The sequence below is a fragment of the Bacillus rossius genome, chromosome 8 (genome assembly GCF_032445375.1).
Source record: "Bacillus rossius redtenbacheri isolate Brsri chromosome 8, Brsri_v3, whole genome shotgun sequence".
In the NCBI taxonomy this organism is placed as follows: domain Eukaryota; kingdom Metazoa; phylum Arthropoda; class Insecta; order Phasmatodea; family Bacillidae; genus Bacillus; species Bacillus rossius.
Window position 1 is genome coordinate 63,736,578 of NC_086336.1, and position 27,992 is coordinate 63,764,569.

The window sequence follows — 27,992 nt, forward strand, 5'->3', positions numbered from 1 at the left end:
ACTTGAATATAAATACTAGTTGTTTTGTTTAATTAGGCTATCCTAAAGTAATAAAGTGTATACATACATATTCTTATACAAAATTTGATGGAAAAATAATTTTCTACAATATACCTTTTTTAGCGATATTTTTGTTATGATTTTTAACACCACTATGCAGTTTTTTTTGACAAACTTTTATTTCACTTTTATCTATTTATGACGAAATTCCTCTATTTTTATTTAACACTTCAAGTAGCACTAGGGATCACAGAACCTATAATGAAATTGGTACTATGCAAAGTGATATATTAAATTTTTAATAAAAATTATTGTACAATTCAATACATACTCAGATTTCAGTAAATACTTAACAGGTTAGAAAATGATTACTGTACAAAGTTTCGGACAAGCGCCACCCACGCAGGACCTTCTAAAATTTTAACAAAACATTTCCACAAACACTTTACATAATGGCACACCTTTATTTAAGTAACAAACGTCAATCTAGTCTATGTACATATACACACATGGCAAAGTCAAACACCAATTACATTTAGCAATCCATCGCAGCTAAGTGCTGGCTGAGACAGTCGTTACGAAGCATACTGTGTTGTAAGCGTGGTAGTGTTGCAGTTCTTGTAAAGCAGCTGTACCGAGTAGTTCGCAGGAGACTACATTACTGAAGCTACAGCCTTGCTCCATGTTCCTCGTTGGCGTGGTACATTTTCGTAAGTTACTACCAGGTTATTAAGTTCAGTGAGTGAGTACATCAACTGCAAATCATTGTGCCTGCCAAAAAGAAAGTAAGGCGTCTCTTTTCTAAACGTATGAACCCTCCAAACATTATCTACCGTTAAAATAAATCATACAGTCCAGTTTAAAATAACAATGTTGAACATAAATAGTTTCCACAGTCTGTGCATCTGAAACAACTAATTGAAAACATTATAAACACACGTATCAAAGCATCGTAAACCTACTGAAAAAAAAGGGGGTTGTCTGTAGTCGGTTAACGGACGATAATTTTACGCGATAACATCATAAGAAAACATTGGTGAAAAATTGCATACTTTTTAATTTTCAAATATTATTTACAGTTTTTGCAAAATTTAAATAATTTGTTTAAATATAATCACGAACAATTAGTTAAAAAGCCCGCCTTAATCTGTTTGATATTATAGAAGATTTTCTCGCATGGTGGTTGGCCGGTTCTTGCACACTCGGCTCAGGCGGAACGTGGCAATGAGTCATGCTGTTTCGTGTGTGCAGCCGGCGTCATCAATTTATAAGACGTTATCACGTCGAAAAATAAAGATTACGTTTGTAAAGCTTCCAACTACCTATTGCGCTACGCTATGTTTCATTACGTACACGGAATCGAAGGGGGAGCTCAGACTACCACGCTCGCAACACGTCTGATTACGAACAGATAGAAACTCCACGCCTCTAGCTGCCTACAGCCATCTCGGGAATGTGTTATTGCTTCCTGGCTGCTCGGCCACACAAGCCTGTCCCTCAACCATACACCTTCACCAAGCTGCATCATGACTATTCAAATAAATGCTTTCAAAATAACTTTCTCTTCATAAATTAATAAATAAAATGTTTGGACGCAAAATATGAAGCATTTACATTTTAACATCAATTTTTGCAGTTTGCTCAAATCAACTATCTGCAATACATAGCACCTTGCACATATTTACACTTGACAACTTAAGGAAAATATGGTATGACACTCGGCACAGTCATGTTTGTAGTCCGGGCACATCAAGTGATACATCTGCGAGCTTACAGAACTCAAGTTGCGATGGCATTCACGACGACATAACCAATAGATCCGTCAAACTGCACAGCAGCTTTCTACTGGAACGCATACCGAAATACTAAAACACTACAGCTTCAGAAGTTTGTACGAGATCCCGACACGCTCGTGCGATCCGACACATCACGCCTGAGCTGGCTCCTTCAGTCCTCGAACAGACCTGCTGGCTGCGTGCTGAGAACTGTGATGGCATGCACGCTTCGAGGACAACAATGCTAGAGTTCAGCAGGCATGGAAGAATGATGACTATGCCAGACAACTTCCCAGACACACATGAATTTCCTGAGCATATTGATTTCTTTGTGCCGAGACGGATGTTATGAACTTTCTGCCAAAACTTAAATAGTAACCCAAGCCAGCAAATACTTGTACTTTTACTCATCCCACAACGAGTTACTTGCAGACGTAGAAGTTGCAGCTGCCAAAATGAGGGAAAACTCCTAGATGTCACCGTGCAGAAGCCAGACACGAATATCCACAACATTAGTGTGTGAGTTAATGCTGAACTCTACATGACATTTGGGGCCAATAAACACGTGGTGTTCTATTTCCCTTCTTACTCATGGGAATAAAATGATTATGACCTTTAAAAAAAAAAAATTCAAAATTAGCTCACTGTAATACAAATATTTTTTGTAAATCTTGTATATCATCTTGTACAATATTTTGAAGTTTTTGGCACAACAGGGCATTAACAAAAGAAGTGTCCTAACTGCATTGCAACCCTGTCATGTGCTGCCAAACTAGCCGGCTAGCCGGGAGCAGTCTCCTGCGACAAGAAGTGACTACTGGAGCACCGTGGAGGAAGTGGTTGCGTACTTCAGGAAGGGAAGGGGGGGCAGAGAGCGAGGCGACCATGTGTGGAACACATGCAGACGCTGCCGGGAAGACGACACATGCTCCGCCTGGGCTAACAGCTTCCGCCCAGCGGCTCTGTTGATGCTGCGGCGGTAGTTAAGGAAGTGGCTCGCGACGTAACTCATAACCGGCAGCCGTGAGAGCGTGGGAGGAGGGAGGGGGGTCGCGGCCCGGCCCAGAATAGCGCAGATGAGTCACCGCAGTCCATGCGACAGCCGCACGCACGCACGGACCTCTTGGCCCTGTGCCACGCAGGACACGAGCAACCGTGATTCACCAGCGAGACAAGCGTTCTTTTTACAGAAGAGCGTAAAAAGCATACTGGTTTACACTCCTCAAACTTGTGTACTTTTCAATTCCCTATATACTATTTGGGCAGTTTACACAATTATTGAACCCTTTAACTTTTAGTAATGAAGCAATTGACTGTATTCAAACCCAACACTACTACCGGTATTATTAGAATGTACCAACCTTTAGAACAACTTCAACCAACGGAACAATTGTAACCAAAGGACTATAACCGAAACAAATAGCTAAACTGGCAGCTTCATGAAAGGATAATTACTAACCATGAACACAAACACTGAATCAGTTTATAGCTTGACAGCCCAAAAAAACTGCAAACTGTACACACAATTAGTACTCAAATTAACACTAAAAAGTATTCAGCCGATTCCCTTGCGTCAACACAATACAATACTTCGCTTGCACTAGTCTGTTCTCAAGCTGTTCTTGGTGCTAACTGTAAGTCTCTGAGGACGAAAAGAAGTTTCTATGGGAAGGAAAAAATTTTGGTGGGAACTACACAAGAGATACAGACTTATGCATTTGCTTCAAGCTCACTCAATGTCATTCTGAACACATGATTCTTAAATTAAAAAACATACTGTTACAATAATTATAACTTTTCCAATTACTAACAGTTAAATGTTCTTGAAAAGAGAAAAGTTAAAAATTACAACCACCACTTGTAAAATATTTTTTGCTAGCTTCAAGCACAAATCATCAAGCCAGACATTCACCAAACCTTCCCTAAAGCCCCACTTTACTTTAAAACACAGGATTGTGCTGCAATTGAAATAACCATAACATTATCAATAACAACGCGGACTGATGCTTTACCTATATTTAGCGGTGTACGCTACAACTGTGAAGTTAAAACAATCGCCAATGCTTGGTAGCATAAGATGGCAAACTTTTAACTTACTTGTGCAAGATTGTAACATGTGTAGTCTTTCATTATGTATCCTTGCAGTCACACATGTCAAATTCACATGTAGACGTATATTTCCACTCAAAAAAATAAGTATTCACATCATTAGTGCTGATTCTTAGTTACTAATATTTGTGGTTATAAAAAAAATTTAATTTTGTAATAAATTAACAATTCTTTCAAAAACATTAACAATAGAGAAGGAACATGGGAGATTACTACCAAGACTGCTAACTTAATGCGAAACAAATTTTGAATGGGCAAGACTCAAAATATCCAGGTCTGTTACGTTGGCTGTAAAAAAAAAAATTATTGCTACGACTTGAATATTGTTGTTTTTAAATAACAAATAGCATTGGTTATTCCAATTAGCATGACCTTTAAGCACATTAACACTGTACCAAATAATTACAGTCTGTTGGACTGTAAATATGAAAAAATTCATAAACAAACATTTCATAGTTTGTTGCAAAATTAATTACAGAGTTCCTTTGGGAACTAGTTTATAAACAAAATTAACTGCTCTTAACAAAACAATCTTTGATGTACAAGAACAAAAAATATAAATATATATAAATATATTTAATATACACACTGCCAGTTATGTATAATCATGATTATCGGTGGTGGCCACACCCACATGCAGTGCTGTGAAGTTATTCAACCCAGAACTAAAACGTACTGTACGAGTCTTGCTCCGCGCTCTCACATATGCATGGTTACCAATCTCTGCTTCCCAGACACACTCGTCAGCAGAGCAGCAATACGAATAAGCTTGCTCCTTGACACTAATAAACAAAATGTTCTTTGAGTATGATGGCAACGGAAATAAAATGTTGGGGGGGGGGGGGGGGAGGGGGGGGGAAAGAACAGAAAGTTACAACATTAAATAATTGATAAAACTTCTGCAGTGAGCACCAGAAATTTTTTCTCCTCGTTTAATTTATTTTGTCAATTTGGGACAGGATACGAACATCTAGATATTTATCTGACCAGAATCATTTGAACCTTGTACTATGTTTAATAGTTTAGCAGGAAAAATATCTGGTTGCACGTTTTGTTGTCTTGTTGCCGTAATTAACTACGCCTGACAAGATCCCCCTTCTTCACTGCCCTCAGTGCAGACTTGCTCTATGACGGAGCTTCAAGGATACACTGTCGTTTATGAGCAGGACTAAACTACTCCAGTTCTTTGAATGCAGTCACGTGGACAGTTGTGGGACAACTGGAACTTAAGGAAGCCGTTGGCAGGAAACAGACTCGACCCTGGCAACGTAGTGGCGTCGTGGCGTTGACAGAATGATGGTGCGAGAACGACCGAGGAGGCTGGTGGAGACCCAGGAGGGAAGTGGCCTGGGTAGCATCGCCTCCGCCCTCACGGCAACTACGACCGGCGGGGCGGGGCTACGGGCCCCGGCGTGATACAGCAGCTCGGAGAGCTTGAGACGCACCACGCTGCTAGCTATCCTGCCTCAGAGTTGCACTCTCGCCACGCAGAAGAGAACACAGGCAGATGCCATGAACCGAAGTACTGTAATTGACCTGCGAGAAAAGGACAGAACGCAGGGCAAAAACCAGCCGAGTCCCCGCTCATGTCACCACGTGACGGCCGCAGAAGACTTGGACTGCTGTGCTAGTACTGGCGCATCAACAAATTTATTTTCAGGCATCTTACTCAATCTGTGCTCTTTCTTTCAAATGAGAAAATGAACTATGAATCAGTAAAATTTATATTTTTTCACGGCAGATGCTACAGTAAAACAAATTAACCGATGTGTTGAAATGACTGTTAAAAATTGAAACACACAACTTCCTTTGACTTGCAGTTTTAGCTTGCCATTACAATGTGCAATCCAGCAACACAAGTGACTTGCATCAAATGCGTCCCCTCGAATAATGACACATACCAAAGTAAATGTTCTCGATGCTGTTTAAATAATCATTACTGTGGAAATAATATTTTGTAATATACAAGATATATATTTTTTTAATTATTTGCAAAAGCCTGCAGTGCAAAGAAAAAAAACATACAACATAAGAACCCCATAACACGAAGGATTATTGACGTTACAGGATAGGCCTAGCCCTTGTAATACAAATGAATAAAACACCAGAAAATGTTACACTGAACAAGCTAATTAGTAAATATTCTTTACATTTTTTTACACATGAGTAAATAAATGGTTAATTGCTACAAAAATAAACATTAACACTGTCAACAAAAATATAATCATAAATCACTATATACCTAATAAGCAAAATTATTAACAAAACATCCTCAAACAAAATACATGCACGACAACAAAAGTTATTTCCAACATGATTTCTACACCATACATTATGCAAAAATAAGCTCTAACAAAACACTTTTAATATATAATCGTAGACAACGTGTATGGACGCTCATGTAAACCTAGTCAACTGGGTTAACTTAATCCATTGTTGCTGGCAGTTAGGTTCATCGCACCAGCAGGCATCGAACAGTTGCTCAACGCACACTGTGTTGTGCAGATTTTGAAATAGCAGCTGTTCAAAAATGAGAATCAGCTATTTAAGTTTTTTTTTACATAGGTATAGGAACTAAGGCAAATAGTTAGATTATAGAATTTTTTTTCCCTATCAAATCAGCCAAATCAGAAATTTACACTTTTTTTTTACGTATAGCATAAAACCACACAAACAGTTCCTACTACATCCTCGGTCGCTTGATCGCTGGGGCGTCACGCTTGTCGCAGGTTGATCCCAACATGCACGAACATAGCTTTCGAACAAAGCAGCTGAAATACATCTTTCTACAACTCAGGCCCCGATTTCAGGTGGCTAGCGCTCTGGGCAGATAATTTTTAGCAGCCTCGTTTCTTTACCAATTCCCCCAAAACATTATAAAATTGTACAAATTCAAGCTTATTTAGTACCATTTTTATTAAAAACAGAACATTATACAACTAAATACTAAGGTTTTTCAAAGACATAGGCTGTTTTCTCTCTTCTTATGTAAATTTTAACACATTTTTGTTGGTTTTATACAGTTGTTCTAACAACCGAACTAAAACATGAGTTTATGCACACTGTATATTGTTAAACAAGATTTAAATCTATTTCTAAAATATTTGTTTTAAGGCCTAATATTTTAAAAGGCACTGCAAAAGTTAGAATAAGCTACATTTCCCTTTGAAATGTAATTTTAAAAATCAAATCATTACCGTACATTAAAAACTTATTTTTCTGCCCCTCAAAAACCAGCGCTCTGGGCAAATGCCCGGTTGGCCCACACGTAAATCGGGGCCTGCTGCAACTGCCGTCTGCTTCAGCAAACAGGCCGAGCTCAGATGAGGACAGAATCGTATACACCAGATCCCATTCCAGACTCCGGCTAATCTCATTATTAACGGATCAGGTTAACCCAGTTAAGTTTATGCGAGCATCTTTAAAATAACGCTAAAGTCATACAACACTAAATAATTACCACTAATAGTTTTAAGCACCAATATGAAATATAAATGAAATTCTATTGATGTGTAAACATACTGCAAATGTATCTTGATTCCTTCCTTGGGCTGCAAATGTTTGCAACTCGGTGCAATTGGGTAAATTAAAAGTACTCAACGGCCAAGTAGAGAGAATCTCACCAGATAACTCCTACAAAAAACGCAAGGTTTCGCTTGCACATAGAAAGTGAATGTGTGTGTGTGTTTAACTGACAACTGTCATGTTTACAAATGGAAAAACAAATCAATAACAGTATATCACAGCCATGAACATCCGCCTTCTCAAAACCTGAGCGCGAGATGTTAGTCACTCTTGCCCGAGCATACTCCAGATGCTTCAAGCCAGAGTGACAGCCCTAGACAAACACTCTTGTTGGACGTCAAAGAGAGAAATAAACATGTGTGTTGCACTTCACGTGTAATCACCGAGCTCTAGGCAGTTGCAGTGGTCAGTAACACCTCTCGCCAAAGAAATCCAGGTTTGGGACTCACCAAAATCAAAACTGGGTTCTCATTCTGAGGAATGCTGGGAAATTTTGCTCCTGCTTCTTTCAGAACATTGTTCATCCTGAGATCCCGTTTCATATCATACTTCAGGAGACTGCCGACACCCGGATAAAAAGAGGCGAGTCCCTTTGTACCTAAAAGATGCCTTGCCCTTAGATCAACCTCCACACGCCATTATATTAATTTTCATTTTTAATATCACATCTCTACAGCCGTGAAAAAATAAGAACATTTCAAAATGTTAAAAATTTGCTAAGTCCCGTCTGGCTGTACGTATGTTGTAGGGTTGGTGAACAGTGGAACAATGAAAGGTCTTTAGTACGGCATGTTGGTAACCACAGCCGCACCAAATATTGAACGTCAATGAAGTTTTAACGGGAATACTAAATAAACATTAAGTGGAGAGGTATTTAAAACAATTTATAATAAGCTGCTCTGTAGAAAGAGAGAATACAGGTCTTCTTAAAAAATTATTATGGAAATGCACTGTTGAAATGTAACCTGCTTGAAAACAGGAAACACTGTGCGTTGAAATTAAAGCCAACTGCTATTGATACACTCTGAGCAAATTTAAACTGCTGGCAGTTGGCAGCACTATATTGCTCTGCAGCAAACTTCCAGGCACACCTCTCAGTAATTTCATTTATGCAAATAATAGATAAAACACACACAAAACTAATGTGATAAAGTTTATACCAAATACTAGACTTACAAAAAATTAACTCTCCTACAGAGAAATGAGTTAACCCACCCATTAAATAATTAAAAATCACAAAAGTTTATTAACTACTTAAAATATTTAAAACATAAATTAACACTCAGAATTTACATGTATGTTAATTACATTACATCAGCTAGATATATTGTATGAAACGCTTGCACGATATTTCAGACATGTCATCTTTTCCCAGCTTTTGTGATACACAAATAAAACAAAGTTAAATAACAAAGAGTAAATCTAAATCAGTGATGATTACAAATTCTGTTGTACTTGGCTGCAGTAGTAATGCCAACCGGTCGCCAAGATCAACAGCCGGAATCCACTCGAAAATATCTGAATACGAGCAGCTCGATTGCTGCCCCATTACAAAATGTGCCGCACCGTACAATTCTGGATTTAAGGCCTTTCACTGAACTAGAAAGAGAAAGTCATCGCTTATTATAAATTAAATTATTGTATGATCATATTTTCTGTAATTGTAATTCGTAGTTAACATAGTAAAAAGGGCACGACTACTACACAAGAGCGTAAGCACAACGTTTACGTAAAGCTAGCCTCCCACGAGGCCGGCTGCTTACGTGCTACTCACTAGGAACAAATCATTTGCGCACGTGCCCGGTACTTTTACATGGTTCCACGTTATTTATACAACTACTTCATTGAGTTCCGTCGGCACTCGCGTCCTGAATTCCGGTTACTTGTCTCCAAACTGCACAAGACCACAGCATGCAACGAAGCACCTATCCAGGTTTGACTAGCATGACCACTGTAGTGGTGGATCCCACTAAGATTACGTACTTTCCTAAAACTGCACAAAATTTTGTTCTCTATGAAATAAAAAGTGTTATCTACTCAAAGTAAAAAATTTTATATTTTACAAATCCTTCTTTAAAAAAAATAATGGCAAGCAACCACACTATAACTAGCTTTATAGCTAGTTCAAGTAAGTGTGCGATAACTGCTAAACCTGATCCTCAAACTCTATCAATTGTGACCAAAAGTGGTTGTCAGAAACAAACACACACACATTCCTTTGAAGCCGATTTTAAAGAATTACAAAGCAACACCAACTATTACGCTTTATGATTAAAAGCAAACCATTTTCAAAAAAAAAATTATATTTCAGGGTGTCTACAAATACCTAGTAAACCAATTTCAGGTTTTTTTTTCAAAAGGCAATTTTTGAAACTCCATATTTAACCAAAACTAAACATGAGTAAATGAAACACGAACTTTTCTGAAATTATAGGAACGTATTGAATTTTAAGCTAGAAAGCTAAAAAAATTTCAGTAATGATGGGTTGAATTCCAATTTTATTGAATCCGAATCTCAAATCTGAATTCCAGAGTATACCTCGAATATCCCTATCGAATCCAAATATAGGTGTCAAGGTTAAAAAATAATGTGCAATAAATGAAAAATATTAACTATTTAAATGGTTGTTTCCCCAATCAAATTTCCAAAAACTATACATTTTGTAGTATTATTTATATGATTACATGTTAAAAGCACAATAACTTGGGGAATATTAACAGGATAGGTATGGAAATAAAAAAATAAAGACTAGTAAACTACAGAAGTTATCAGTGCTGAATTTTTCAAATTACTTTATTTCCTTTAATATTATGCTTCAACTATTCTTCCTTAAATACGGAATCCTTCAAATACTAAGAATTTGATGGTATTTGAAGGTTTGATTGGCCCATAGAGCAAAAAACTGAAGTGGGGCGTAAAAAAAAAATGCACGTTATCAAAACACTGCTGGAAATTGAAATTTTGTGGTTTCCAGCACCACTGCTAATGATTGAGGGACTTTTTTTTGTGACTTTTGGGGCCTGCAGACACCCTGGTTTGTGTATGGCTACAAGCGCGATGTACTTCAGTCCCCAACACCTCAGCACTGAAAACGTAATAAATGCTAAATGAAACCAGATGCCCACAACTTGGCCAGAACAACTTCTCGAACTGTCTACGTCTGTGTGTACCTTCGACTGTGGTGCCGCAGCAACCCTACGACAATAGGAATACCCTCACGTTAGGAACTATAAATCATATTCAAACAAGCAGCTGGCCGCCCCACGCACAGCGACGGCGTGCGGAACTGAGACCCACGGAGCACCACAGGGCTCACGCTGGCAAGGACTGGACAAGGAAACTAGTCTCGACACATTCCCGAATCCACACCCATTACGCACTTCATCAGCAGAGACAAGATTTTATTTTTTTTTTTTTTTTTAAACCAATTTTGTTTTTAAAACAAGAGATTTTGGTTTTATATTAATTTTTTTATAACCTCTGTTTATACTTAAAGATAGCACAACTTTAAATAAAATACCTACAACACTTACTTGTTCAATGTTACATGACGAACTTTTACAATGTAATAATTTGTAAAAAGCATGTCTAACTACTAGGAACAATACAAATAAATCAGCAAATGTGTGTACGTTTTTAAAATGTTCCAATTTTGTAATGTAAAAATTAGTTATTAATAACAGTTGCAATATAAAAAAAAGCAAAATATTTTCCAATCTATTAAATACATTTTAGTACAGACTTCATGCTAAATAATTTAAATTCTTTGAATTTAATATAATTACAGTTCTATTATCTGAGTTGAGTTTTGACTTAATATGCTGATTAATTTCATGATTTTTTGGGGCTTTCCGGTGCTTTATGGTGTATTTAACTTGTATTTCGATGTTATATGGTGTAATGGCATTGGTATAATGGTATTATTTTGGTTTTATTGCAATTCACCATACAATCTTGCCTCTATAATCATTAGCTCTTGTTGGTCGGTCTGAACACATTACAAACAAATATTCCAAGCTAATATATATATATATGATTTTACAATCTTACGGTATCTACTTAGTTCAATCTTTATTTCTCTTAAATAATATTCATTTGCTAAAATAAAAAAAAAATAAAAAAATATCTGATATATAATATTGAGCAAGTAAACCTTACAATTAAAAAGCACGAATCTGCGTTCACAAGTAAACATGGATGGCTTGGCCACGCACATTCGAGCAATGAATCGTAGGTAGAAACACACGAGCACCTGAATTTAATTGTCGAAATGGGTGTGGATTCATGTGTACTTTTCAGTATTAGTAGCTTGTTGCCAAACAAATAAAAAACAGCAGACAACAAAGTGACTTGCGGACATGCTGTCGAGATACAAATGTGTGGTGGAGGCTTCACCCAGCCGACGTGCAGCCGACTGCTGGTGACGTGCGAGGCACGGACTTGCGTTACGTGCTGCGGAGGTCCGGCGGACTGGTGCGCTGCGTGTACTAGCTGCCCACCAGCTCGATCTGGCGGTACTTCTTGCGCATGTTGCTCACGGGGTCCTTGTACAGCACCGGGTCCAGTCTCAGGTTGGAGCGCAGCAGCGGCATGTAGCCGAACACCGCCGCGAACGTGTTGAGGCAGGTCTGGCGCTGGATGAAGTGGTCCGGGTCGTTCCACGGGGACTTGGCTCCGCCCGGGGGCTGCTCCTTGTACTGCTTGCGCTGCGTCACCTTGACGGGCGGCCGGCGCACCACGTGGGACACCAGAAAGTTCATGAGGATATCCTCGCAGTTCTGCGACTGCTCCACCGTCTTGTGAAGCAGCGGGCTGAGCCAGTGCGTGTACAAGTAGTTGTAGTAGCGGTGGTAGAAGGCCGCCCCCGTCAGCACTATCGAGTAGTCGTTGGTCCACTTGGACGTGTACCCCCACGAGTCCTTGGCGTCGTCCCAGTAGTGCGACCGGGCGGGGTAACCCACGATCCTGTCCGGGAACGACCGCCACACCTGGAAGGCAAAGTCCACCTCGTCCGTGGTGAGCAGACAGTCCTCGTCCAAAGAGAGCACGGCGTCTGTGCGGATGAGCGGGTGCGGGTAGAAGCGCTGCGAGATTCCGTGCGTCTGCTGTGTGTCCTGAGACGTGTGGAAGATGGCGAGAGAGACTGTCTGAGGGACAGCGGGCCAGCGGGACATCTCGGGCGGGGGCTTGTCCCCTGTCCACATCACAATGATCTGCACTACGTACTGGCTGCGGGCCACGCTCTTCACCAGGCGAAACAACGGGGCGGTGTTGGCCGCAGACTTTCCCGGGTGACAGTAGACGACTGCGGTGAACTGGGTCCCTGGCTCCACCCCCGACTTGTCCATGAAGAACGGATAGTTGCGCCAAGAGTCCGAGAACTGGGGGAGCGTGAGCAAAGCCCCTGGTGAGGAGTTCCATATCAGACCATCCTTAGACGGCTGCGTTGGCAGTCTGGAACGGATTATTTCCAAAGTGGTGAAAACAATCTTCTCGATGGATGAAAAGTACTGTTGCCAAAGTAACTGTGTTTGCTGCCTGAGTGCCAGCACCTCAGTGGCACTTATGGACCGCACTTTGTTGGGGATCTGCAGCAGAAGACGCTCATCCCCCCAGACCACCGCCTTGTTCCAGTTGATGACCTGCGAGAAGGGCAGCACCCAGCCGTTGGACAGCAGCACAGGTATGCAGCCTGCCTGCAGCACCTCCAGGAACCGGAAAGAACCCACGCGACGGCCACGAGGAACTAAACAGAACGTCGAGTTCTGCAACAGCACTTCGTAATCGTACTTGTCGTATTCTGCATTATCTTCGTCGCAACGCTCGTCTTTCATGGCCTTCCAACTCTTCCCATGATGACAAGTGGTGACCAAGATTATGTCCTTATCGTTGTGCAAGTGGTATAGTGAGTTACGGGTTTCTGAACCTATTCCATAAACATACCGCTTACCCTTAAAAGCTAACAAATACTTGGTTGACACTGGAAAGTTGTTTGTGGTGACGAAGCCTGGCTCACCACCTTTCTCTGGGTGGTTCTTGTGGAAGAGTGGAAACGAGACATCAAAACCTGGTCGGAAATGTGATACAGACATGCTCGCTTTGGCAAGAATGGCCATGCCTGGATCGAAGCCTAAGTCATCTTCAATGTACTCTGACCAACTACCTGAATATAAATTAAAAACAACATGATTCATTCCATTATTCCACAATGATAGGTTATTTATAAGTTTTGGGATATTCCTCACATAATCTGAAGAAAGATTGTCTCTATCCAAGGTATCAATAGCCAAGACGAAAAGACACGCCTCGTTGGGATTTGATGTATAGTAATGAGATTCTTGGATCACATTCAAAATTTGTTGATATAAAGGGCTCGGGGTAACCATAACTGTATCCTCCGATTCTTCTAAATGCGGATATACATACACTTTAAATGCACCATAACATTTACTAAAATTAAAACATGTTTCCATTCGACACTTCTTGTAAGCACCAACACTACTGTCACGTATCCATTTGTTTATAACACCATTCTGCCCCAGATAATAAGACTTTGTATCTGAATCGTATAACTCGTCATTATCATCTAAATAAGACGGTAAAATTTCTTGCGAAAAACTTTTACTCTCACTTTTCAGCCTGTAACCACCAAAGTACCAGCACACTAAAAATGCGCAAGATAACAGAAGATATCGTTTCTGAGCGCGCATCGTGGGAATGGTCTACCGCACCAGGAAACTCATTTCAAACATTTAGAGTCTTTTTAACTTTAAAAAACACTCTTTCGCAGTGCGCGACAGCACAAACCTCAACACTGAACGAACACGACATAACCTCAACATACCCAAAGTGTAAAATCACGTCATTGAGCACAGACAAACATACATCAGATTAAACTTCATTGGCCCTCGCTCCTGACAAATACATAGTCGAGCTAGTGACTACAAATTAAAATTTCGAACTCAAACTTTGTTAAGCAATAAGTTCTCATTTTTTGCTCATTTGTTTCGTAAAAACAATTATTGTGAGCTACTTTAACTATAAAATAGTATAATATTATTAGTTGATCAGTAACTTAACGTCATGCTGGCTACCACCCATATAATATATCAATTTTCGGAAATCGTTTCTCCCAAGGTATCTACATCCCAAATTAAAGTTCACAGTTGAAATTCCAACATTTTCGCTTAGCAAACGATTTTGTTTTAGCATTTAAGTGGGTTGCTAAGTGTTATCTAACGATCAAACTCTGATATTTAGAAATCAGAATTTCTCAGTAATTAGTGCTTAGTTAGTACTATAGAAATAAGAATTGTGCTCCACTCAAAGAGAAAACCCCACTTTGTGACATTCGAGCGTAATGAGGGATTAAGCAGCTTGAATGTACCCTCCCCTCTAGAGGGGATCACATAGCAGAATACAAGCTTGTATTACTCAACCTTATGCTAACTGGGAAAAGAGGCGGTCACTCTGTTTCCCATGCACACTCTTCCGAGATCCAGCGTTCTGCGTGGTGATGCTTCTACCGCGATAATGTACCCACAAAAGATAACTTCAGTAATTGAGCAAAAGTGTAACGAAATGTGCGGCCCTGTGCAACTACAGGAGTTTACTGGCCGTACACATAAGAACCCTAGAAACCTTTTATGAGTGTTATGTGACAAACTGGTCAAGAATGGGGTTTACAAAGACGAATGGTCAAATTCAGTCAGTGCAAATCTTAAAAAAGAGGTAACTCTTATGGTGGAGTCAGAAAAGAGGAATTTCGCATGGACATGCCGACATTTCCCAGAAATTTGTACTACAATTTGATGACGCATGTAAATGTGAGGTAACGAACTTAACCATACTACCACCTTAAGAACAGTAGTGAAAGTACTAAGATGTCATCAAAAAGAATTACCAGCTTTTCATACGAGTAGCCACATTTGCTTAATTACATGGTAACCGAGTGAAGCTTTTATTTTTTTCAGCTTTTAGTATACGCCATATTGGTTAGACACCCAAAATATTATATTTTATACTTTGTGGTGTCTTGCATTTGGTCTCGGCACCCTTGTGAGAGTACCTGAATCGAACATGGCTGCCCCAGACACCTCAGGGTAATTTTACCTAATATCTATGCCCAAGCTATTTATCCTGTAAGATGGTGATGCACCCAGCGCCAATAGATGGCACCTGCTGCAGAATGTAAATAATTGGGATTCATTGTGGCATTACTCTATGGGAAAGGAGTGGACTTCCGCTTGTGTTGGGAGCATTCCGAGATTCAGAAATCAGCATTTTACCAGGACAGTTAGTGACTATTATAGAACATGTTGCAAAGGCTAGAGTCTAGAATTTGGTGTGATGCTTTCTGCTTCTCTCTCTCTCTCTCTCTCTCTCTCTCCCTCCCCCCCCCCCTCCTCCGGAGCGGCCATCGGGATTACTCTCTGGAATGTCCCCTGGAGCGGCATCTTGAGAATTACGCTCTAGACCCTCCCCTTGGAGCGGCCCTTCCTCCTGGAGCAGCCTTTCGAGGATTATGCTCTAGGGCTTTCCCCCCCCCCCCCCTTCCTTTTCCTTATTCCCATGCCTAGCAAGAGTGTAGGTCGCAGGCATCTCCGACAGCGCCAACATCCGAGAGACAAGGAGGAGCAGCTGCCAGCACACCAGCAGGGTTACTTCACCAGCCAACCTCTTTTGGTCGAGCCGAGCCCTGCATACCTCCCCATTCAATCCTACCAGTTCTCCCCTGTACCTTACTCTCCAGACTCTTCCCCAACCAGGTCCCCGCTCTTCCCACACCCCCCAACCCTATTTCGCCCATCAAACCCCGCAGTAGTACCCTGATTCTGGTCGAAATCCGCACCCCCGCGGCGCCCTACTCAACGAGCGACCCGAGGCTGCAGCCCCTCTCTGCCCGGCTGACTGCTCAACTACAGGAACTGTTCAGCAGTAACGACTGAGGACGTCACACCCCGGGGGCTTCCCCCCCCCACCCCCACCCCAAGCCACTCCAGCACCGGACACTGTTGCCGGGACACGTCAACTTACTTAAAATTATTACATTATCAGATGTTGCCAAGTCCATTTCCGCCATGTTTTGGGTGTAATATGGCAATAGGAAGGTAAAATATTTTCAAAACTAAAATTAAATAATCCCGATGGTTTAATTGTTGTATGAAAAAAATTAAATTTAAGTAGTTTGTTCAACATAGACAGAATTAACTACAACTCTGTATAATTAATTTTTAATAAGCTCAAAATAAAAAACATAACATTTTAATGAAGAAAAAAAAATTTCGGGGGTTCTTTTCCTTCATTATCATAATGAACCTGTCCTAATGAATAGACATCAGTAGTAGAAAATTTAAGACGACTGATATCAAGCACCCCAAACACACACATATAAACATCGGCTGAATCCCAATTTTCTCGAACCCAGATCCCAGAGAGTACCTCGAATATACCCCTTGAATCCGGAACTAAGTTGTAAAGTTTAAAGATAAAAAAATATACAATTAAGGAAAATATTTAGTATGATTTTAAATCACTCTACCATTTAAATGGTTGTTCCACAAACTAAGTTTCCAGAATCAATACATATTTAAATTTATTTTATATAATTAAATGTTTAAAGTAAAATATCTTGAAGAATGGTAACAGGATATAGGTAAATGAATAAAAAAAAAGACTTAGTAAACTTCAGAGGTAATCAATGTTGAATTTTATTGAAATTAATACACTTTCTTTAATATTTAACTTATAATTATTTTCCTCCAAAATCAAATCCTTCCAATTGGAGGATCTAAAGATATGAATGGCCCATCCCTAGTATAATATATTTACTCAGAATCACAAAAATTGCACTTCATCTAAAATAAGTTTTAAGTGTAAGTTTCCCCGAGCCAATACATCTAACCCAAACAGGTGTTTCAACAGTTTCAAGAGACTGGTGGCTTCATCCATGGGGTGGATTAGGACAAACGATGCTGCACATCCGAAAGAGATGATCTCTTTATTGTCTCAACATCTTTGTGTAGTTGGTTCTCCAATGCTGTTGAGCTGTAACAGCAGCTCTACACATCTTGCATTACAATGGTAAACCTCTCTGCAGTTAGAAGGTTGCAAGAAAAGAAAATTGTAGCTTGACGACCTGCACAGGCCCGAAATTTATGGCACAGCATCACAGGGAACGGTTGCAGTTAGCCAATGAGCATGTTAATCGGACTCTTGACCAATGGAGGACTGTGGTCTTCTCAGATGAGATGAGGGTGTGTCTACTCTACAACAGGCGAAGGAGAGTATACTGAGAAAGCAAACGGTTTGCACAAGTCTGTGTTGAAGAGACAGTGGAATATGGGGGTGGCTCATGCATGCTCTGGGGTGACATGTCCATCAATGGCAAGACCAAGCTTGAGTGCATTTTCCGGACTGGTGGTGCTCACGGACAAAGATCACCGACTGCTCAGCGATACGTCACAAGAGATCCTACAAGGTCATGTGTTCCTATGTGGGTTTTATTGGTGATGGGTTAACTCAGTGCATGTTCCCACACCGCATTAATGATAAGGACTTATCTGGAAGAGGGTTGGGATCCCTGTTATGCAGTGGCCTGTGAGCAGTCCAGACCTCAATCCTTTTTTAAATACTGATAAACAAAAATTCATAACATTTTTTTTAAAGTAGATTTAATCACCTTTCAAACTTTGAATAAGCCTCGAAAAGGTGCAATTTTCGTGATGCTGAGTGTATAATGCTTTTAAACTATTTCTTGGCTCCTAGGCTGAGACCATGTTCTTGTAAAAGATGAAGTGCTCGCTGTTTCGACACCTTGTTGCAGCCATTATCAAGGGCAACCTGTGTCCTAGTACAGTATTTATATGGGGCCGATCACATCCGAGATGTCATTTACAAGGACGTGGTTTCAACTCAAAAGCCAAACAGTAGTTGTGACTCTGGCACGAAAACCTACGATCTAGAATTTTCATGCTTTTGTGAAGGCTCCTCGTAATCCTTAGACACGCTCAAGGGTTTACGTTACTTCTCATTAATTTTCAGATCACTGATCTGTTTTCTGGATGGCAATAAGCAGATTTTGTGAATTTTACCTCCTGGAGAATGTGTACCCATTTGGTCCTAATTAAACTTCAGAACGCAGGCATGACACTGCCCAGGTTGGGACAACATTCAAAACCCCTGTAGAATTACCTCCATAGAGACATGCAGGCCGATTATGAATACATTTTGCTATATGAGAGACAGTAAATATCAAAGGTCACGGAGACTACCCCAGTAAGAAGCTGCGTGATTACGAACACAACATTTTTCGTTAAACTCCAAGCATTGATGACGTTCTGACGGTATATAACATAAGCTTCAAGCATAAACACACATTTTCGGCAGTATTTATCGCACCGGTGCTATGTTATATATCAAGTATGTATCAGTTGGTGGTGTGAATGGAATAAGAAATTGGCAATGTAATTTAACTATAATAAGTATTAAATAATGTGAAATTTTAGTAACAATTTTATATTTATCTTAGCTGAGACTGTTTAAGAAGTCAAACCTATTTGTATTTACAATGAAGTTTTAACGTAAACTATATTTGAGTTTAGGAAATGTTACATTAGTATTTTAATTAATATGGTTTTATGTTGGCTATAGCAATACACAGGTATTGCAACTTGGATGACACAAATTTATTTTATTCCATCTTTAAGTTATATAATTATCAAACAAATCATCAATAATTTAAATGCCTAATAAAAAAAATAAACATTTACATTATCAATGGATCAAATTTTTCATATTTCACTGACACACTAGTTTATTTAACACACACGTTAATTATTAAGTTTGTTTGTCTTTGACATCCCTGACTTATGTTATAACATGTCTCACAAGTCTCGCGGATCACAATGTAACACCCACCGCATGTTGGTTCGTAATCACCAAAATACTGCAAGTCTCCGCGAGTCTTCGTAATCAGACCGCAGGCCAGTTCTGAGCATTAGGGCATGCTAATGCTCATGAGCTTTTCAGGCTTCCCACACACCTCACCCTCAAGGGAACTTACCACATGATCAGATAAACAGACATGATTCTGCAGAAACCTTTGATTACACAGGGCGATGATACATTCATACTTAACAGAAAACAATATTTAAGCGGATAAAAAGTTCTCAGACACAAAATCTGGCTAACATCAACCAACAAACAACCTTTCCTTTAACTTGTAAATTTGGTGTGACAAATGTTATAAGATTCAGACAAGTTTTTTTCTTTCTTTCCATGTTCAACGCAGTTGACAGTGAAGGTCATTAGATTGAAGACCATGGCCTATACTGTAGCTGCCACAGTGTGTGGTCGTGTGTTTTGGGCTGGTGTTGTGAGTTGCAGCATCAAACATGGGCTTTTTTTTGGGAAAGATATAAACTTGGATAAGGAATATGATTTTTGATTAATATTTTAGTAAAGTAGAGATAATGTTTGTATAATTAAGAAGTTTTGTGACTAAATGAATGAGAGTGTTTCTGGCAGTTGGCATAAAATGTTAAAATGTTGGGAAAATGAAAAAAAAAAAAAAACCGTTCAGTATTTTCTTGGAGTGATTTCAGGAAAACACGGAAAAACAAAACTAGGATGGCTGGGATTCAAACCCGGATCCTCTGGACTCTAAGTGCAGTGTTTTATCACTTCCACCTTGCTTCACTATTGTAACAATGCAGTCATGTAGTCTGCAGTAACATTCTGTTTAGCTAATTATTTTTTTTACAATATCAATAAATACCCCCCCCCTTTTTTTTTTTAATCAAATATGGACTATACATACAATGTACAAATTTAAGGAGATATAAATAGTTGTCACATAAAATAACATCATATCCTGTAAATATTTTGATTAGATATAGGAGGGGTGTTCACAGAGGGTGTATTTGGAGGAGGGGGGGTATTTTTACTCCCCTCCTCTTTCCACAAAAATCCTAAAATAATATATAAAAATCTATCATTCCCACCAACAAAAGGAAAGATATTGAAAGCAAAATGGCAGGCAAAGTGGTGCTATAACCAACTTCCCCCCCCTGCCCCACACACACACAGAAACACAAAAATCTATGTATGCTCCTGCGTACATAAGTACATGAGAGTAAACCTGCTATCCTACATATGTACATATGCTATGCAGGGATGTGAACAAGGCAGTCTGTAATACTCGTATATGTTATGAATCTAGCCTAAGAACCGCAAGATTGTACACTTTTTTTTTTGCAAATTCACTTATATTAAAAACCTTTTACTTCACAAGTTGTGATGTGAAATAACTAAAAACCAGCAGAGCACTCACAGACGAGGCTTTAAAGATCAGCACTGCCCCCCCCCCCCCCCCCCCCAAATGTGAAAGTAAATTTCATTCGATTAAGTATCTTATACACAATGTTAAAACTAAAAATCAATCATACCATGCTAAGAAAAATTTTATTTCATCATATTTTACCCTCATCACACGATTATGGCATCATTCCATCTCAGGTGCAAAACAACTCAATACCTAATTGACCTCACATCGTGATTAATGAGTAGAGCTTTTAATGATCATAAATATTAAAAGGCTCAATACATGCAGTTAGAGAACACACACATATCTTTGTATATTATTATTTCCTTTTGTTGAAACCCATTTATTTAAAAAGATTGAGTGAGCACAGTTTGTAAATTTCTCCAAATCATCACGAAATTACCATGTATAAAATGTCTAGTAACAAATGAATTACGAATATGAATCACACAAAAATACGATACAAAATAAATACGTAGTTTGTTCCACTCGACCAACCAACAGTCTATGTGGCGGCAGTTCCGTTCCAGTGATCAGCAACTTTCTTCAGCCTTCGACCAACACTCGGACAACTTCAAAAGCTTCATTTAGGCCGTTTACGTACCTGCGGAAAAACCACATTCTACAGAACAGCTACCAGAGCACATTGCATGAAGGAAATGCTTTCTCTATAGAATGGATGTGAAAATTAACATTTATGGCTAAAATATTTAATTTTAACAATGGTTGTTAGGTACTAACTCTACAAGCCATTTTATTTTAATTCAAAACCTGCACTATGGCACTGATTTCTTCCTGAATTTCTATTTTTTTCCATAACTTTATGATCATCTTACAAAATACTGTACCAACTTAAATATTATAGTACTGCAAAACTACACATTACCTGAGTCATATTAAAACTGTAGTTTTATTAATTTGTTAGTTTCATCAAATTAGTCTTAAATTATGTAAGTAATTTCAATAATTGTATCTTTCAAAAAGGTGAAACATTTTGGCAGCATAAGCTATTTTTTTTATTTGTGTGGGGGAAAAAGCAATTAATTACGTTTAATATTATTAACACTGGTGGTATACCTTAAAGGAGAACTAATGAAAAAAAAGAAAAAGAAAAACTGTTGTGAGGATTTCATTTGGAAATGAAGGTGATTTTTAAAAATTTTAAGCAATATTATTCATAATACACCTCTATTCAAAAGGCATTTCCAATTCAAAATAGAAGAAAGACAATTTTTGGGATTCAAACTCTTTCATGGTGCCATACAATAAAAAACAATACCAAAAGGATAATCATGTTTATCAAAAATTACTTTAACAATAGTTTGTTAGAATTAATTACAAACTTATAACTAAAGCTCCTTGTTCCTTGTTTGCCAAAACCCACTAACTGTTTCCAAATAGGGAAGGGGGGGGGGGGGGGGGGGTACAGCTTTCCATCCACCCTCATGAACCCATTGTATATGCCAATGGCCAATGTTTACATATTTTTTGATTTGGTTTGCAAAATAAGTGAGGATATTAAATGTTTTACTATTTGCTACTATAAATAATTACAGAAAGATTAAATCTTTAATAATTCATTCTCCTGGTAAGCCGGGCAAGGTAGTGTTGCGATACTGTGAGTGTGTGTGTATACACAAGAATTGCATCACAGAAATAACTAATAAGTAATCAAATAAAATAAGTAACACAACAATCAAAATGAACCATCATGTTTTTACAATGAGTTAATATTTTAGGAAATATCATTTGAAATTTACTTTAGCCACTACCTCAAAATTTTAATCATGTAGACAGATGTAAAATTATTAAAGTTAACAAATTAATAACAAAAAAAAACGAATTTAGAAACATTTTTATGACCATTTTCTTCCAACAGAATTTTTTCTTATGTACCAATTATACTGCGGTTCATTTTTAAATTTTTACATTTTCAGATAGGCATAAGTATTTGTGCCAATAGATAATCATGCAATGTCTCCGAGTTTGGTCAGTCACCATGGCTCGTACGCTCTTGTGGAATCAAAAATTAAGGCGTTTTTAAGAATTCCCCAACTTCATTGCCTTCACTATAGAGAGGTACAATACATTTGTAACAACACAAAGTTCTTCAAGAAGATAAAAACGTCCAGAACTAAATATACAAAAAATTATTTCCTTGTTCAATTTAAATTTATTTCAGATAAGCCCCTAAAATCCATAATTATCTCTGAAACAAATATCTAACTTATGTACAAAGTCTATATGAAGTTTAATGAATAAAATAAAAAATACAATTTAAACAACACACACAGTTATTTGCTGCTGAAGTCAAAAACAAAAGAACATTAAAATACCCACATTTATCCATGACTTATACATAATTAATCTTTATCAAAGAGTTTTTAAGGATGCTTAGTAAAAAGGTCCCTTATTCAATATAAAACAAATTAAGGATTTTTGTTTGTATTCCTTACGTTTAGTTATGTTAGTAAATATAAGGTACTGATTATTAAGGGCACACAAGTTTATGATTTATGATTCTTTCATTTATGTATTGCAAATGGGTTCTCCAAGGACAATAGCAGGAACTGACACAAACACAGTAAAATGGCCATAAAGCAGACACAAAGCAGGCAAACACTCAGAACAAGTACCAAGCCTGGGTACAGTACTAACATTATTCAGATGTTTTATTGTCTGCAACTGCTGCCCCAGTGCATGCCTGCTTCTGGCATGTTCCATCGCCTACTTCCGAGTCAATTTTGCGTTTTTTACGCACCAAGTGTGAGATGTCCGACACTGCTGCGGGCTTTGTGTCCAACACAGCTGCAGGCTTCACGTCCAACAGAGCATTTGGTGGAGGCGCCGGGGCCGAAGACGAACTGCAAGCAGTTTCACCACCCGACAAAATTTGTTCTTTCACGAGTTGATCACGGATGTAGTTCACTGTCTCTTTCTTAGCATCTTGCAAATCACTGATCTTGTCTCGAATTTCTGGAATGAGTTCGTTCAATTCTTTTATTTCTCCTTCAATAGAATAAAATGGGTCTGACTCTTTCACTTCTTTCGGAACTCCAACTTTCAGCATTTCCTGTAAACTGCCAATCCTTTTCTCCAAAACCTTAATTGCATTTTCAAATTCAGAAATAGCCTCATCGTAGTCGTTTTTGAGGGAATACGCAATACCTAGCTCATAGAAAGACTCTGCAAGAATCCTGTCATCATCACTTAAGTTAGCTTTCTGAATTCCTACACAAATCTTCATGTCCTCGATTGCTTGGTCATACACTCCGGACTCCAAACCCACTTCACATAACTTGAAATATACTTCTGCTAACTTTAATTCAAAGTGTTTCTCTGTTTTTGATTGTCTTTCAAAAATTGTTTTGGCAAGTTCAAGTACCTCCCATGCTAGTTTCAAATTATCGTCGCCATCATCTTCCTTTTCTCCATCTCCTTCTGGAGACTCTGAAACATTCATTGTAGAGTCCGCTGCTTCTGTATCGCCTTTTCCATCACTCACACTCTCAGGTTCACTGCCCTTTCCAGGTTCATCAACTTTCTCAGATTTAACGTCCCCGACGTTTTCTGGAGTTTCGTCCTCACCATTCTCGTTAGCATCTTCGTCACTACTATTTTCTGATTCATCGTCTTTACCATCCGGGTTGTCACCCAACCCAAGCACATTACTTTCTGAACGTCCTAACTCTAGCAAGGCTTTTCCATAGTTAAAATAAACTTCCCCGCATTCATTGGCTCCTGTTCCATACAATGTATCGAAATACGTACACGCGTCAGCCAAAGAATTTGCAGCTTCGTAGTAATCTTTGACCAACAGATGACGTTTTCCTTGTGCTAAATGCGTGTAAGCCTTTTGCTTTAAGTCTATTTCTTCTGTTCCACTCACTGGATTACAAGCACTTGTTTGACTTTCCATTATAAATTAGTACACATCAAGATTTCAAGAAAAAACATAACCACATTGAAACATCTGTACTGACCATAGAAAAGAGAGAGGTATAGAATGGAAAGTGGAAGGCTAGCTGCCGCAACAGTGTTTGCAGCGCGCCAAGCGGGTGTGCACAGAACTAGGCTAAAAAAAATCGGCGCGGGTTATTCAAACCTCAGCCAGAAGCGGGATATTTGAAATACTTCTTAACTCAACTAACCTACATTTTAGTACTAGTAAACTCCTGAATATACGGTGGCGGATTAACTGATAATTATATTATAATTATAATATTATAATTCTTAAAAAAATTTCTTTTAAAAATTAACTTTTAGAAATTTTTTTTACAATTATTTTATTTTTTTAATGTACACATATTGCAGCATCTCGGACACAATCGGCGCATTTACGAGGCGATTTAGTAGAAATAAACAGGACAAAACAATTTAAAAACTAAAACTTTCCAAAAAAAAAATCAATTGCCTGAACATTGTCTGTGTTTAGTGAATTGTGCACAAATTGCAGCATGGTTACGTTTTCGGACACTATTGTATTAATAATCTGCAATTTTGTAAAAATTAAAAACAAAAAATTGAACCATTACTTTTTTTTTAACTTATTTTTATACGTATTTTGTGAAGTGTATGCAAATTTTGTAACAGCAATGAATTCTGACACATATCTCATTTATGGGCAGCCATCTTCTAAAAAAACATTGAGAGAAAAATAATTTTTCCTCAATTATTTTGTATTATCCTCGTCATGGATAATCGGGAGTCTACTTTAGTATGATTGTATGTATATCTTTGCCTGTAATTAACAAAATTCATGCAAAATTTTTCTATAAAGTATAGATGCACATTTTGTGTACAATATTTTGATGAATAAATTGTTAAACATTTATATAGAACACTTCATTTGGTGTATAATTAAAGTAAATAAGTGAATTTTTAATTTTAAATTTTTTTTAAAAAATCTACTTAAATTGTATATAAATTTATGTAATTTTATTATGAAAAAATATATATATATTTACTTGAGTGAACAGAATATAAATATATTAGGATATATATATGTATATATGTAATGTACTTTATATATAAATTGTGGGAGTGCAAAAATTGTGTTAAATTCACACAGCAGCACATGAAAAATAAATTACTGCAATAATCACATGTTAATGGTGCATTTCTGTATTCCTAATGCTTTTATTAGAACATGTTGTGAATTAACAGTTTAGTAATTAGACCAAACTAAAAATTAAATTAAATAAATTTTAAAAATAAATAACCTGAACCAACCTGGAGTATTAGGTTCTTTTTAATGCATACAGACATACATGATCTACAATTATATATGTACTTACCTTGAGACATTCCTATCATTGGGTGGGAGGTGGAAAATGAAAAGTCTTACATTCCTTCTAAAGAAAATATTTTTAAGAACATTTGTGGCATGGGATATAATTTGAAAACTTGCAAGTACTCATTGCATTTTTAATTTAGTTTCCCCCCCCCCCCCCAAAAAGTAGTTTTTTGGGGTTATCTACGGTTAATTTAATAATAAATTGATGCCTAACCATCATCCCATTCAAATAGAATATTTTAAAAATAATAATTTGGCCAGTATATAAATGCAAATGGTAGCTGAAAAAAAACATTAAATTACTAATTTCCATTACTTAATACAGGTAAGTATTTGTTATTCACCTCCATCCACTTTGATTCTGTAAATTACTATCCAAATTTTTTAGTCTGACCGAACACTTTAAATTAATGTGGGACCAATACTAACAGTAAAAATTAAGTACTGTTTCTCAATAAATCTTACACAAACACACACATTTTTACTGCAAGTGATACTTAGGTAGTTCCTGCGTTTCTTTTTGGTTTTCAAAACTATTTCAATATTTTTTACAACGCAACAATTGAATGGCAATTAATGGAATAAGATTCAGCATTAGTGATATGGACAATGTTACTGTTTTTTTATTACATTGAATTAAATAATTATCAATTCAGAGAATGTGAACATAGTACCAGACGTATTTTGCTGCCTTTTCCTCTTTTTGCTGTGTTTTGCAGGGATTTTCAACTTACAAAATGTTAAATATACCAGTGGAAAATACTTCAGTAACAATTATATACAGAGAGGTTGCATTTAGGTGATGACAAAACTATATTACTTCTAATAAAGTCTTACATCCCTACAAAGGCAATTACCATACGGGGAAGAAATACATGATTATATCTTAATAATATAGGAACATTTTAATATGCACAGGGACAAATAAATAATAAATGTACTTCTGTAAGAAAAATTTATTTTTATTAATAATTTTACTATACAATATTAACATTATATTTCAAGCATTATTAATTAAGGTAATTGAAAACCAATACATATTAATTTTTTTTAATACACAAGTCAATCCTGTAAAATCTTGTCCCACCTAGCTGTTATCTTTTCAATTCCCTTGTAGACAGAACCTAATATAGCCAAGATAAAAACATACATTTACAAACAGAGTGACCTTCGGTCTATATGAATGGCCGGGTTCACTTTTGCTTGTACCTTTTAAAGACTAGGCAAGTGTAAGCCCATGTAACTCCACAATGAAATCTAAGAGTGGGACGCTATAGCAGGGAAAATGAGAGTCCTGAAAATGTGTGGACTAGCATCACATGCCAAAATACAGGATCATCCCACTAGGGATTGCAACTGGGATTCCCTTGGCATGAGGCAAACGCTCAGGCCACTGGCCCATCATAGTCACAAACAATTAGAAATATATCGTACAAATAATGTTATCCTGAATTTAGGTACAACTGTATAAAAATTTACTATAAATCCATGCAGAACACAACTATTGTCATATATTTTATAAAGACCTGTATTACACAGCAGTATTTTAAAATCAATTGTTAAGTTCACTATACAATCATCCATCCTATTTACATGAATTAGCAACATAAGCTAGGATGAGCTTTTAACATATAGTTTCTAGCCATTATTTAGATATGTGTCCATCTGTCATTAAAAATACATTATACATAATGAATAAAGAAAATACTCTTATAATAAATTGACAGTATGGAAAAAGTCACTTTAATACATTAAAAATAACTAACTATATTGCTGTATTTTATACCACATGACACATTTCAACATTTCTACACACAAATACAGCAGTCACAACAGACTCTCATTCCGACATTCTGCATTCAATGACAGACTCAATATCAACAAATACCAAGTCACAACACATTGTCATTCTGAAGTACGTAACTTATAAGTACCCAGTAACCATTAATGAGTGAGCGAGGG

At 37.7% G+C, this 27,992-nt stretch overlaps 2 protein-coding genes across 2 annotated transcripts; both read right to left on the reverse strand.

The window, feature by feature from the left end:
* Positions 1–283: 283 nt before the first annotated feature.
* Positions 284–14,354, reverse strand: LOC134535068 (exostosin-1). Its single transcript, XM_063373911.1, has one exon. The coding sequence runs from the start codon at positions 14,118–14,120 to the stop codon at positions 11,898–11,900; it is 2,223 nt and encodes a 740-aa protein (XP_063229981.1). The 5' UTR covers positions 14,121–14,354; the 3' UTR covers positions 284–11,897.
* Positions 14,355–20,855: 6,501 nt separating this feature from the next.
* Positions 20,856–24,712, reverse strand: LOC134535069 (histone-binding protein N1/N2-like). Its single transcript, XM_063373912.1, has 2 exons — positions 23,496–24,712; positions 20,856–21,338 (listed from the first exon to the last, which is right to left on the reverse strand). Exons 1-2 carry the CDS (start codon positions 24,651–24,653, stop codon positions 21,318–21,320), a joined length of 1,179 nt encoding a protein of 392 aa, XP_063229982.1. The 5' UTR covers positions 24,654–24,712; the 3' UTR covers positions 20,856–21,317.
* Between the last annotated feature and the right edge of the window lie 3,280 nt (positions 24,713–27,992).

Excerpts from the sequence above, each read along its gene's own strand:
- LOC134535069 (XM_063373912.1), bottom strand. The coding sequence starts at position 24,653 with ATGGAAAGTCAAACAAGTGCTTGTAATCCAGTGAGTGGAACAGAAGAA. Across the intron at positions 21,339-23,495 it reads TGTCGGACATCTCACACTTG|GTACGTAAACGGCCTAAATG; the intron begins GTGCGTAAAAAA and ends GTTTTTCCGCAG.
- LOC134535068 (XM_063373911.1), bottom strand. The coding sequence starts at position 14,120 with ATGCGCGCTCAGAAACGATATCTTCTGTTATCTTGCGCATTTTTAGTG.